The 14,444-nt window shown below is 44.3% G+C and overlaps 1 protein-coding gene and 1 long non-coding RNA gene across 3 annotated transcripts in view; one reads left to right on the top strand and one right to left on the bottom strand.

The window, feature by feature from the left end:
* The window catches only part of VAV3 (vav guanine nucleotide exchange factor 3), a 255,820-nt gene extending 246,665 nt beyond the window's left edge, over positions 1–9,155 (bottom strand). Inside the window, exon 1 of one of the 2 annotated variants that reach the window (XM_038412017.2) lies at positions 8,400–9,155. In XM_038412017.2, coding sequence (XP_038267945.2) covers positions 8,400–8,849 — 450 coding nt within the window. In that variant the 5' untranslated portion in view covers positions 8,850–9,155. Of the gene's footprint in view, positions 1–61; positions 98–8,399 lie in introns of those variants that run through there. The other variant, XM_043520500.1, reaches the window with a different exon arrangement.
* Positions 8,071–14,444, top strand: part of LOC122461292 — a 30,894-nt gene continuing 24,520 nt past the window's right edge. Inside the window, exon 1 of the long non-coding RNA XR_006283187.1 lies at positions 8,071–8,271. This is a non-coding gene — a long non-coding RNA (uncharacterized LOC122461292). The remainder of the gene's footprint in view (positions 8,272–14,444) is intronic.

Here is a 14,444-nt window from a genome sequence, read left to right as displayed (position 1 = left end):
CAGCCCTGGGGAAGCATTTGTCATGAAATGGAATTACCACAATGCAACACTCCAACATTACCTTGTGTTGTGCAATCCTCATGACTCAAGGTCATTGTGTATTGATGCGACATCTCACGAAAACTTTTCCAACAAAATGTTAAGGCACCATACAATGGTTTCTGTAATTAAACTAACACAGTCCTCTCCTATCCCCCTTTCTGGCTGCTAGGAAGGCTCAACACTGCTTTACAGTGAGGACCATGTTTGTAATGGGGCAGCTTTGTTTTGTCTGGTGTTGCACAGAACAAGTATGCACTATTACCAACATCAAAGTTCAAAACGCATGAGTCAAATCCAAAAAAACATAAGGGCAAAAAAAAAAAAAAAAGAGTCTTTTTAAAAGATTAAACGTGGTTTTTGTCATCTTCTGAACTCCCTCTCCCAGTATGTGCATTACACTGATGTTGCCAGTTCTTGCAAACTTACACAGTAATGTGATTTTGGCCCTCACCAGACACAGGGTCCCATTGTCAATCTTTGTGCAAACACATAGCAGGGACAGTCCCTGCCCCAAAGAGGTTCTATTCTAGTGCAAAGCATAGTGGTGAATTTGTGACATGGGAACTGGAACGGGGACCTGTCAGACCCCTCTCACGTAGGGGCTATTAAATATCCATTGATGGGAACTACTTTTAATCCCTGCTGAGCTGGGCACAATTCACACTGGTGACCTACAGGCAAAAGGCTGTATAGCTCATTAGCAGTCCCTCTATAAGCACTGACATTAGTCCTTCAAAAATGAGGCCGACTTTCTGGAAAGATAAGTTTACTAAATCAAGTTCTGGCCTTCTTGGAGCTTGAACCCAGTGGGTCTTCCACTCTCATGACACACACAAAATCTCCCGCACATTGCTATCAGTCAGACAAACACTATTCTTAAAAGGGACAACGGCCTGTAACCAAATACAAATAATAAAAATGCAACACTAAAACAAACATTTGCACAATAACCAAATTTGCTTCTAAATACAATGCTTTGCAGGGTCCTTACACTGACTTGTACACGTGTGTGGTTTTTTACCTCCACATATGTCATCAGCAGGGTTTGAATCCATAACCTTCAGATCCACAGCACAAACCATTTCCACTTTAGTTATAGGAGTAACTTGAGTAAGGGGGTGGGTGGGAGAGAACAACATGCTGTTATCTTCTATGTAGCCCAGCTCATAAGGGAGAGACCACACACACCTTGCCAGCAGGCCACACATGTGTTTGTGACACAACAGTGGATTGCTTGGGAGCAGGATGCTTGGTTCCTATTCCTAGCACTGACAGCGGATTATGGTCTAGTGGTTACAGACATCATAGCCAAACGTAACAACACTCCTACTTGAGTCATCTGTGGGGACTGAACCCAAGAGCTCTGGATGTAAAAACCAGAGTCTCTACCATTTTATCTAAAGAACTAGTTCACTTACCATGGGAACAGAGTCATAAATCTCTGTATGTGGTCTAGCTGCTAAAGGGTGGCATAGAGCCACACTGTATTAATGTGGGATACAGAAAGATCTAATTTGCTATGCTCCTTCTGAAAGCATTATGTGGCAAAGTGGGGGACTCGGACTCTGTAATGTTAGAGGCCTGAGGTCTATTCCCAGCTCTGCCTGCAATGCAAGCTATCACTTATCTGCTCTCTGAAACTGGTTAATGATAGCTACCCCCCAAGGCATGAAACCTTGGTTCACAACAAGTGATGTGAAGGACACAGAAATGTCAACAGCAGTCAGAGGAAAAGCTGGGAGTAGAACTCGTGCTGTCTGGGCTTGCAGTTTAATGCACCTTTCACTAGACTACAGGGCATTTTATGACAGATTTCAGAGTAGCAGCCGTGTTAGTCTGTATTCGCAAAAAGAAAAGGAGTACTTGTGGCACCTGAGAGACTAACAAATTTATTTGAGCTATAGCTCACTTCATCGGATGCATTCAGTGGAAAATACAGTGGGGAGATTTATATACATAGAGAACATGAAACAATGGGTGTTACCATATACACTCTAAGGAGAGTGATCACTTAAGGTGAGCTATTACCAGCAGGAGAGCGCAGTTGACAAGAACGTCTGAGGAACAGTGGGGGGGTGGCCAGTGTCTTTCGTTTCCCAAAAATTGTGTGTCAACCAGAATTCTTCATGTCATCACAACTCTGCTTGTAGCAGGGACCAAATCTATCAAAGTTGACAAAACTGAACAGGAAAATACCAGTTTGACTCTACAAAAGACACATGCATAACCATAAAGAGCCACATGAGGGTCAAACAATATGGGCAAAATATTACCACAAGCACCTTGGATTACAAAGCAATAAAACACTAGTGGACTGTGAATGCATCTGGGAGCCAGGACCTCCCAAATTCTAATTCCAAGTCTACCATTGGCACTTTCCCTCTCTGTGCCTGTGGGGATAACATACTACATGCTACATCACGGGAACAGGAGAAAAAACTAATGTTTACAAAGCACTGCGAAATCCTACGATGCAGATATTACATAATGCAGAGAATTTATTAGACTACTGACAAGTGTAACTATTTCTGAAAACATTGCAAATGTACAGCCCAATCATGAAAGATTTTCAGTCTCTCCCCAAGAGGTTCAAAGCTCACTTAAGCTACAATGGGAGTTGATGCTCAGTACCTTTTTAGAATGCTCGGCAACTCACAGGATTAAGCCTTTAATTTTCTATTTATGCACTGCAGACCTAAATACATTTTTAAATGTATTCAAGGTTATAATAATTTCTGACATTTTCCAAGGATGATTCTCTAATGTGAAGAGTGTCTCCTGCAAAGGTCTAATTGACTGCTCTCATGGAAATCAATGGGAGAAGAGGATTCTCTTCACTTTGCAGCGGCACTTAGCACCTAGCATAAATTAGCAAAATCTTTACTGAGATCACAATTTGGCCCGTATAGGTTTTGATACACATAAACAAACCCCTGTACCTGCAAGAGTCAAGTTCAAATCAATGAAGCTTGAAGCAGTTGCAAGTGTCCATCTGTACAAAGCAGCTTGCCAGATCACGCATCATCGAGAATCTAACAACCTATCCTGAAGGACAATCCCTCAGTCTCACAGATCTTGAGAGACAGGCCAGTCCTCGCTTATAGACAGCCCCCCAACCTGAAACAAATACTCACCAGCAATGGTAACAGGTTTAAAACAAATAAAAGGAAGTTCTTCTTCACTCAGCACACGAACTGTGGAACTCCTTGCTTGAAGAGGTTGTGAAGACTACGAATATAACGGGGTTTAAAAGAGAACTGGATAAATTCATGGAGGTTAAGTCCATTAATGGCTATTAAACAGGATGGGTAAGGAATGGTGTCCCTAGCCTTTGTTTGTCAGAGGGTGGAGATGGATGGCAGAAGAGAGATCACTGTATCATTACTTGTTCAGTTCACTCCCTCTGGCACCTGACATTGGCCACTGTCGGTAGACAGGATACTGGGCTGGATGGACCTTTGGGCTGACCCAGTATGGCCATTCTTATGTTCTTAACCACACACCACACCACAAAAACACTAACCCGGGAACCTATCCTTGCAACAAAGCCCGTTGCCAACTCTGTTCACATATCTATTCAAGGAACACCATCATAGGACCTAATCACATCAGCCACACCATCAGAGGCTCATTCACCTGCACATGTACCAATGTGATATGTGCCATCATGTGCCAGCAATGCCCCTCTGCCATGTACATTGACCAAACCAGACAGTCTCTACCCAAAAGAATAAATGGACACAAATCAGATGTTAAGAATTATAACATTCAAAAACCAGTCGGAGAACACTTCAACCTCCCTGATCACTCAATTACAGACCTAAAAGTCGCAATTCTTCAACAAAAAAACTTCAAAAACAGACTCCAACGAGAAACTACAGAACTGGAATTAATTTGCAAACTGGACACCAATAAATTAGGCTTGAATAAAGACTGGGAGTGGATGGGTTATTACACAAAATAATAACTATTTCCCCAGGCTTATTTTTCCCCTACTGTTACTCACACCTTCTTGTCAACTGTTTGAAATGGGCCATCCTGATTATCACTACAAAAGTTTTTTTTCCTCCTGCTGATAATAGCCCACCTTAATTGATTAGTCTCGTTAGAGTTGGTATGGCAACACCCATTTTTTCATGTTCTCTGTGTGTGTATATATATCTGCCTACTGTATTTTCCACTGCATGCATCCGATGAAGTGGGTTTTAGCTCACGAAAGCTTATGCCCAAATAAATTTCTTAGTCTCTAAGGTGCCACAAGTACTCCTCGTTCTTTTTGCTGATTCAGATTAACATGGCTACCACTCTGAAAGAAAATATTGTGTTATTATGAAGAAACCTTTCTAGTTCATTAACCCAGTAGAATATATTTACATATTTTTATTCATAATGAAATGTGAGTATTATATGAAGCTATATCCAACAGTTGATCTGTAAATTATTTATAGTTTTGCAAAGCTGTGGAAATAATAGCAACAGACCTTATGTATTAGAACACAAAACAGATTGCCTACAAGGATCAGCAAGGAATCATCCACACACATTCTACATACAGGGATGCATAAATGGCTAAATATATCATGAGTTGGAGAACTGGGATTTGGAGGAGGAAGAATTCTTCCCTCCAAGACTGTCACTGCCAGAAGTTGAATGCCAGAGTAGATGAACTAGTGCTCTGTTCCAATCTAGCAAGGCCTACTTATCTTATGCAGTTACTAAATGTGTGCTATAAGAGAATTTCATCTGAATTTGCTCCACTTAAAATTCATGTCCTCTACGATCTCTGCGTCATTTAACAAAAGTTACAGAATACCACCTCTTCTATACAGTGTCATGTATACTATTCAAATTTTGAAGATTTAAGTATTTTAGAATGTCTGTCATAATATTTGCATCTAGTAGGTTGCTGGGGTAGTTTTTATTTTGACTGGTTGCAATTTATTCTTGATATGTTTTTTTATAATGCATTATTGGCTTTTACAGAATATTTTGCAGTAAATGCATTTGCCAAGATGAGAATGGTGTCATAAAAAGAAAGAATATAACTGACAGTGATTGTGGACTAAATATGTCAAGCAAAAATAGTCCAATTTACAATAATTGTACAAGCATCTATTTTTAAAAACACATGAAATAAGAGGAGCTTCCTAAGCCTGGGTACTAATATTGCCTTCCTATTAGTCTAAAATAAACTTCAATTAAAAAAGTAAAATGTTACAAATTATTAGGTCCTGGTATTCTGAAAGTGTTGCAAAAATGTTAGAAAATGTTAAAGTCTATTCTTGCTTCAGCAGACATCTACTTAACTTCTGTATACATCAGTGAAGTTACTGGTGCATATCAAATGGGATTAGAAGCAGACCACTTGTACTCAGAATCTCTTCTCATAATATTTTAATATAATGTTAACATTTTACATTGCCATATTAAAGACTAGCATTCCGGGGCAATGATGAGATATCCATTTACATATAATCCTCAACAAAATCTTTGTTTAAAAAGAGAGTGGAAAATTGAAACCATGTTTCACTGGAGTCCAATTAACTCCTAGTGTCTGTTTGCATATATATTATGTATATAAGTCTCTAATTAATTCACAATACTGCAGCAATTGCGGATCCCGCAATATTAAGCTTCCACAGCAATTTTGTCAGCCAGGTGGTGCTGAGAGTGTGGGGCTGACAACGGGAGTCCTGGCCATCAGCCTTCCAGGGCTGATAGTGGGAGCCCAGGGTCCTGCTGTCAGCCCCCACAAGGCAGGGCTCCCACTGTCAGCCCGGGCAGCTGACAGCCAGAGTCCTGGACATTAATGACTGTAATATAGTTGCAGCAAAATGTCTGGTTATCAAAAAAAATTAGCAGGCATAATATAATACTTGAGTGTTTATATGGTTCCAGCAAATTTTTCTTAAACAAATAGGTCTTCTCTGGCTTTTCCAAATTAACACAATTAATAAAGTCCCATTATTACTTTTCCACAATTTTCCATGTCTTGTCTGCAACTCAACTGCAATTATTTGACAGTCATCTCATGATTCAAGTATGGCCTAACATATATATTCATACGAAAAATTTGACCTCTCTTTAAAAAAAACAAAACACAAGAATGTCTGGAAATGAACAGTGAAGAGACCCAACCAATTTCTCCACAGACATATAATCCTTCATCACTCTTTACCAACCAACCTTAACTTGCCACCTTAAAATTTTCCAAAATATATGCAATGGTCAAAACAACAAGTTACAATTACACCCACCCACCCTGTCCCGGTAACCCTCTCATGCCTTCTCCAGTCCCCTGCACACGTCCCACTGTGCTTCCCATCCTTTGCAACTTCCATGCCCTTGAGAAGCCCTACTCTCTCCTGCCTACCACTCCATGCACTCGCATTCTCACCACTACCCCTTCCATTCAAAAAACAGGAAGCATGGCACCACACTACCTCACCCAGTACCTCTCAGTCCTCAGACCTACTATCATCCTCTGTCTACTCTTCATGCTCTCTATATCTCTTCCCAGACTTCTAACTCACCACAATTTCCCCCCCCCGCCATGCTCCCACTTCCAATCCATGCCCCCACGTACCTGTTTGTCCAGGTCAATCCAGCAAAACCAGAAACAAAAAGTCAGTTAATTATAAATTGTTTATAGTAAATACATTTTTCATATTATTAGTTTTAACAGTGCTCTTTATCGCCCCCTATAAGGCTAAGAGGAACTTGTCTTCAGCAAAGCCAATAAAATGCAACCCCAGTTCTGCATGAGTCTCCACAGGAGCACAGAGTCCACCCCAGCATATTCATTTGCAGATTCAGGCCCAATTTCAGAAATTCTAAGTTCTTTTGAGACAAGACACAAAAAATCATTAGGAAATTTTTCAAATCTGAAGGACAGGTGTTTGCAGTTCAGAACACCATAACTTTATAACTCTCAGTTTTTAATTTTTAAAAAATTAAAAAAACAATTTCTCAGATAAAATCTACCAGAGTTGAGGTGCAGGATGTAAAGATTCAGGAAGATTAGAGGGAAAAGCAAAGTGTATTAAAAATCAGGCTTATATTGGGAAGGTAGTTTAACTATGGTTATTACCGCTCCATAAATAAGGATTAACTCTATAATTCATACAACTCAAAAAGGAGAGGTATACAAAACAAGGCCTTGATGCTGCAAAAACTTATCCAGCTAATTAACCTTCTGCATATTCATATTTAATTCAATGTGACTACTCACATGGTTAAATTTAAGCATGTGCTTTTTTGCAGGGTCAGTGACTGGACCCCTGATCTTTGTAAATTATCCCATGAGAAAAGACACCTGTGCAAAACCCCAGTGACTTCAAAGGAGCTCCCCATCTGCATCATGTGCCATACAGGCCGGGGGCCTCTCAAAAATAAACGAAAATGAAATTCACAAACACCAGTGGGCAGGGGGGTGGAAAGAAGTAACATTAGGTACAATTTTATCTGACAAAAAGCATGAAATTTACAATCGAAACCAAAATCATGTGCTTAGGGTATCACAACTTTGTGCATGGGTATCACAGCTTCTGAGGTCCAGAAGGAACCCCTCTGTTCAGAGCTCCCCAATAAATATGTAATCCAAGACCTAAGCACACAGGATTGACTGAAAGGGACCCTGAGCTTTAGCTTTGATCTCCATGAAGATCACACACCTAACAATCTCACACACAGGTTTTGTTATATTTTTTGCCTGTCTTTTGAGAAATGGTTGGGGAAACACTAAAAACACCAGCATGTGATTAGACCAAATGCTCAGAAACCTTCAGAGGGCTGGAGCAGATTTATGTCAAGTTAGTCTTCTTGGGATCTTTTTCCCCCTAGCTATTGCAATTATAGAGAATAGTAATTCAGCTTCCTATATTCCTCATTCTACATGACACCATTCTTTTTAAAATTTATCGGGACAGAACTGACAACAAAACAAAACCGAAATATGTTTGGGAGGGGCTGTCTCTTGTATGGTTTTAAGAGGGTTACTTGTTGCTTTAAAAAAAAAAACAGAAAGCATTTCAATACCTCCTTACTTCACAATAACTATTGCAAACACAGAGTAGCTTGAGTACGTCTCATAAAGCGTGCAGTGACTACGATAGGGGACACGGAGGGTGGGCACGTGCCCCTCCATACAATAGGGTTTAACTCCCTGCAGCATCTTTCACCTCGCGTGCATCCTGTCCTCCAATACTCCGTAGAGTTAAATGCTACCGGGTAAGTGAAAGCAAAACACGAGCAGGCTACTTAGCGCTTCTCCGCATTTGCACAAAGAAATTAAGCAGCTGATTAATGGGGGATGCGAGCCGGGGGCGGCAGCAGCCCTTGTGGAGCGGCGCCCTTACCTGGGACATCTGGGGTCTGAGGTTGATTTCCTTCAGGTTGATGGAGTGGCTCCGCAGGTTGTTCAGCAGCTGGCAGAGCAGGACCCCATCGCGGAGGGTCTGCGCCAGGTCGAACACCTGAGCCGTGGGCCAGGTCACTCGGTGGTTGTGCGGCAGCACCTTGCAGTGGATCAGCCACTGGGCGCACTGCTTCCAGGGCTCCATGCCGGGCACCGGCCGGGGAGGATGCTGCGGGCTGCAAGCGCCCAGTTCCCAAACCCAGAGAGGCAGGGAAGCCCTCGGGGCTCCGCGCTGCCGCAGTGCTCCGCTCCGGCTCTTCCGAGCGCCCCGGCCCTTTGCAGAGCGCGAGCGGCGGCAGCTGCCGGGCGGCGGCTGGAGAGGCGGCGTGTGAGCGTCCCCCTCCCCCTCTGCGCAGACTAGAGGATGGGCTCGGGACAGGTGCGCGCGCATTGTCCCTGGGCCAGTGGTGCGCGCTCCGCGGAGGGGCCGGTGCTGTGGAGCTGGCGGCCCTGGGGCCTCTCCTTGCTAGGCAGGGCCTTCTCCTGTAGCTAGAAGCCCCTGCCAGGCCAAAGGACAAACGCTCCTCCAGCCCTGTGTCAGAGCGGGGGGCTCGTTATGATCAGGTTGATCTGATGTACCCACTTTCCTGGAACTTCTACCAGCCTGCACATTGAGCAGCTTGAACTAGTGGACAGCAGGGACCCAGCAGGCTTCTTCCCTGAGCGTTGGCTGGGGAGGGGGGGGGGGGCAGCACCAGGAATGTAGGCTCGGGCCCTGTGGGGCGGTACACCAGTAATGGAGGGTTGGTCCTCAAAATTACCATGCACCTTTGAGCTCCACAGAAATGTACTGAATAGGGCCCTGCTCCTGCAGTCCTGATTAAGATCAGCAGTCTCTCTCTCTGGCGCAGGGGTGCTGGAACAATTTGAATAGTGAGGGTGCTGAGAGCCACTGAACCAAACTGTAAATCCGGTATCTGATGGAAACCACTTCAAGCCAGAGAGTGCAGCTGCACAGCTAGGGTTGCCAGGCATCCAGTTTTCGACCGGAATGCCCAGTGGAAAAGGGACCCTGGTGGCTCCGGTCAGTACGGCCAACCATGCATAGGTGCCGACTTATACTCATGCTGGTAGGTGCTTGACCCCCCCCCCAACCCCGACTCTGCCCCGCCCTGCCCCCATTCCAACCCCTTCCCCAAAGTCTCCACCCAACTCCACCCTCTCCCACCCCCATTCCGACTTCTTCCCCAAATCCCCACCCCCGGCTCTTCCCCGCCTCCTCCCCTGAGCACGCCACATTCCTGCTCCTCCCTGCTCCCTCCCGGAGCTTGCTATGCGGCCAAACAGCTGTTTGGCAGCAGCAAGCCCTGTGAGGTAGGCGGAGGAGCGGGGACACGGCACGCTCAGGGGAGGAGGTGAGATGAGATGGGACAGGGAGGGAGCTTGGCTGCCGGTGGGTGCAGAGCACCCACTAATTTTTCCCCATGGCTGCTCCACCCCAGAGCACCCACGGAGTTAGCGCCTATGCGACCATGCTGTTAATAGTCCAGTCAGTGGCGCAATGGGGGCCCAGGGCTAAGGCAGGCTCCCTGCCTGCCCTATCTCCACGTGACTCCTGGAAGTAGATGCCCTGCAGCCCCTAGACCAGGGGTGGGCAAACTTTTTGGCCAGAGGGCCACATCGGGGTGCGAAACTGTATGGAGGGCCAGGTAGGGAAGGCTGTGCCTTCCCAAACAGCCTGGTCTCTGCCCCCTATTCGCTCCCTTCCACTTCCCGCCCCCTGACTGTCCCCCTCAGAACCCCCGACCCATCCAACACCCCCCGCTCCTTGTCCCCTGATTGCCCCCTCCTGAGACCCCCCGCCCCAAACTTCCCCCTCATCCCACCCCCTATCCAACCCCCCCGTCCCCTGACTGCCCTGACTGCCTATCCACACCCCCACCCCCTGACAGGCCCCCCCAGGACTCCCACGCCCTATCCAACACCCCCTGTTCCCTGACCCCAGACCACCCCAGAACCTCCGTCCCATCCAATCGCCCCCTGCTCCCTGTCTGCCCCCCAGGACCTCCAACCTAAACCCCCCACTGCCCCCGCCCCACGTGCCATCGCCACTCCCTTACCAAGCCGCTCAGAGTGTCAGGAGCTCACAGCTCTGCTGCCCGCGCGGCAGCGTCACTGCGGAGGAGGGGGAACAGCGGGGGAGGGATCAGGGGCAAGCCTCCCGGGCCAGGAGCTCAGGGACTAGGCAGGACAGTCCCATGGGCTGGATGTGGCCTGTAGTTTGCCCACTTCTGCCCTAAAAGCATGGGCAGCAAGGGAGGCTTCATGTGCTGCCCCCACCCAGAGGCCTGGTTCTGCAGCTTCCATTGGCTGGGAACCATGATCAATGGGAGTTGTAGGAGTGGCAACTGCAGGCATGAGGGCAGCGTGCGGAGCTTTCCTGCCGGCCATGCTTCTAGGGGCTGCAGGGACCTGGTGGCCATTTCCTGGGAGCCATGGTAAGTGCTGCCGGGACCCCACACCCTAAACCCTCTCCTGCACCCCAGCCCAGAGCCCGCAGCCCTCGTTTCCAGCCCCACCCCAGAGTCCGGAGCCCGCACCGCCTCCTGCACTCCAAACCCATTGCCCCCAGCCCAGAGCCCTCTCCTGTACCCCAAACCCTTCATCCATGGCCCCACCCCAGAGCCCACACCCCCAGTCAGAGTCATCACCCCGCTGCATCCCAACCGCTGCCCCAGCCTGGAGTGCACTCTCACACCCTGAACCCCTCATTTCTGGCTCCACCCAGAGCTCACACCCCCAGCCCAGAGCCCATACCCTCCCACGCACACCAATTCCTTGCCCCAGCCCTGTGAAAGTGAGTGAGGGTGGGGGAGAGCGATAAAGGGAGGGGGGCTGGAGTGAGCAGGGGCAGGGCCTCGGAGAAGGGGCGAGGCAGGGGTGTTTGTTTTTGTGCAGTTAGAAAGTTGGCAACCTTAAGCACAGCACTCCTAGTTCCAGCATCTATGAGCTCACTGACAGGACTCAGTTCTGCTGTCAGTTATGCCAGCGTTAAGTCTGAATAACTATTGTTTTCATTTCTGTAATGTGACTGAAACCAGTGTAGTTTGAGAACAGAATTTAGCCCCAAAAGCTTAAAGGTGACCTACAAGGAAAATGAAGTGAGGTTTCTTCCTTTTGCTTCTATATAATGAATGAAGAATGCTAGAAGTTTGTTTATTGAGGCTTGCTTCCCCCCCCCCTTCTCTGACATTAGAAATTCAGGTGTTCTCTACTCTGGATGTCTCTGTTGCTGATTGAAGAACTAGTAAGATTAAAAGGACCCAGAAACAAAGGGAATAATATCTAATTAAACTGAGAAGGGAAGTAATTTTTTTATACAAAATGTTTAAAACTTTTGTTTTGGGGAGGAAAGGTCTCCTTTTTTAATTATTTTTAATTATTCAAACACTCTCCCCTCTAATTAAGGCCTTTAAGGGTTCTGAATTGATGAGTCCCTCATGAAAAACAGGGAACAAAATCCCAGATCCATAACATATTTAGACTCCTTATGTCCACAGAAATCAATGAGAGTTAGGTACCTTAATGTCGTTGAAGATCTGAACCAAAGTTGCTAATCCTGGTACTTCCATTTTAAAAATACAAGCAGAAAAATACTTTAGTATTAAGAGCGACACTAGTGAGAGAAATATTTCAGGCCTCCTTTTATACATCAGAAAGAACCTAAAAGGGAAACAAACTCAATTTTTTTCCTTTGCATGTCACCATTAAACATCGTAGGCTGAATTCAGCCTTCGTTACACCTGTTCAACCCCATTGGCATCATTGGGGTTGCTCAGATGTAACTCCGGGCATAATTTGGCCATTTGTTTCTTATATATGAGTCACTCATAAAATGAATTGGCCATGTGAAAAATTCTATAAAAAACTTTAATAAATCCCATAGCATATTGTAACTTTCACTACAAAAGCCACATAGGATGTTTGAATATGCTTAGTTTTAAATATTGCTCATTTTAAAAAATTGAGGGATTTTAAGATTAGAGACTGCACTATAAAAATTCAAAGAAGAAACAATAATGATATAAATTGATAGCCATGTATTATTCTTACTGTACACTAAGAAAATATGTTATCCTCAACTTTAAGATAAATTACCAGTTTATTCTGGAAGGCTATCCATAGCTGTCAATCATACACAATAACTAAACCAGATTAGATCAATTTAAATGCTGTTGAAAAAATGAACATTAATGTAATACCTCCCAACCAATATACAGGTAATCTGAATATAAAACATTCAAATTAAACTGTTACAGTCAACCAAAATATTCTCATTTAACTATAAAACAAACAAGAATTATGACTAAGTTCTTATGAGAAACAGTACTAATATCCATCAGAGTTCACAGTACCCTCTAGGTCTACTTCTTAAAAGCCATCATTTCCTCTAGCTTTCTGAGAAGGTACCTTTTATTTCCTCACAAAAGCAACAATCTAGATGACGCAAACAGTATGTTTCTGTTAATTAAAATGATATGCTTGTTTTGTAACTACAAAACTTTTTAAGAAGCACTAGTATAAAATGAAAAAAAATCTCTATCTTTTTCCTTCAATATCTAGAGGATCAGAAATTCTTCCAGCATCTTAATTTGGTTATAAACACCAGCAGGATTATATGAGATAACCCAGTGCCACCTGCAATTTTCAAATGTCCTTTCTGGCAAAATCTTGACTCCTGTTGCTTCTTGAGGTCAGAATACTTCACCCAACCTTTTTAATAACTTAGTTAAAATAGGTTTTTTTCCTGACAATACAGTTTTTAAAAGCTGTAACTTAACAAGAGACTTCTTTATTTTGCTAATTATAAAATTCTTTTCACATTTATATAAATATACAGTGCTTTTGTAAGTGGTGTTACTTATGCAAGGAGTTACACTGGCATCATAGGAGTTACACGAATAAGTGCAGGTTTATCAGATGGGGTCTGGCCTGTAGCTACCTCACCATTTTGCATAACCGAGTGGTGCTGTATCTCCTACCAAAAACAAACGTGAATGTCCCTGAATGACTTAAAGGCCCCAAGAGCAAGTAGAGTCAAACTCTACCTTTGCAATCACATTGAAGATAGTGGGGTTGCACAAGTGTAATTAAGAACATATTTGATGAGAGTGGAGCGCAGGTGCACTTGACAGCAGCATTTGACTCTCAGTCATTATTACTGGTAACGATTTATTAACTCTGCCACTATTTCCCAAGTCCGGATAAAAGGAGGATTCTGCAGTTGGATTTGCAACCCACTCAGGTAAAATCTTATTGCAACAGAAATAGTTCAGTTAAACCAAAACTTGAGGACAGTAGATGCAGATGGAGCTCAAAACCCAAGTATGACAGATCTCAGTGAAAGAAAAAAGGAGACTGAGATTTCAAGACATCAAATCTTGATGATCAAATCTGTAACAAGAGTAGGCACATGGAATGCACATACTTTGTATAATAGGGGAAAGCTGGCACAGGTTACAAGAAAAATAAAAAAAAATACCATCTGGACATACAGTGAGACAAGATGAGCAGGGAGTGGCAAGATGGTGTCGGATAGTGCTTTAATCTTATAGTCACAAGTGAACAGCAGAATAATAGTAGCCAGGCCCAAACAAAATATGTCAAGTGTACAGTAATCCACGTATATGCACCAACAAATGCAGCAGGTAACAGTGAAAAGGACACTTTCTATGTGCAGGTGCAGCAAGTATTGGATGACCTGCCTGACCATGACATCAAGTTGATGATAGGTGATTTCAATGCAGAAACCAGCAACAACTCTATTGGTTGGGAAGAATCATAGGAACAGCAGTGGATGGCATCTGAACTGATGATGTTGAATGGATTTTAAATTTCTGTAGCGCAAACATCTCAAATATAGGAAGCAGTCTCTTTTAGCACAAGAGGATTCACAAGCTTACAAGGAGATCACCAGACAATTTGACTGTCAACCAGAGAAATGTAGATGTGTAGATGAGCATCATCTTTCAGTGATGTCAGAGTC

The sequence above is a fragment of the Dermochelys coriacea genome, chromosome 8, assembly GCF_009764565.3.
Source record: "Dermochelys coriacea isolate rDerCor1 chromosome 8, rDerCor1.pri.v4, whole genome shotgun sequence".
NCBI lineage: Eukaryota > Metazoa > Chordata > Testudines > Dermochelyidae > Dermochelys > Dermochelys coriacea.
The sequence above is the reverse complement of the archived record's forward strand: the minus strand, read 5'-3'. Positions and strand labels throughout refer to the sequence as shown.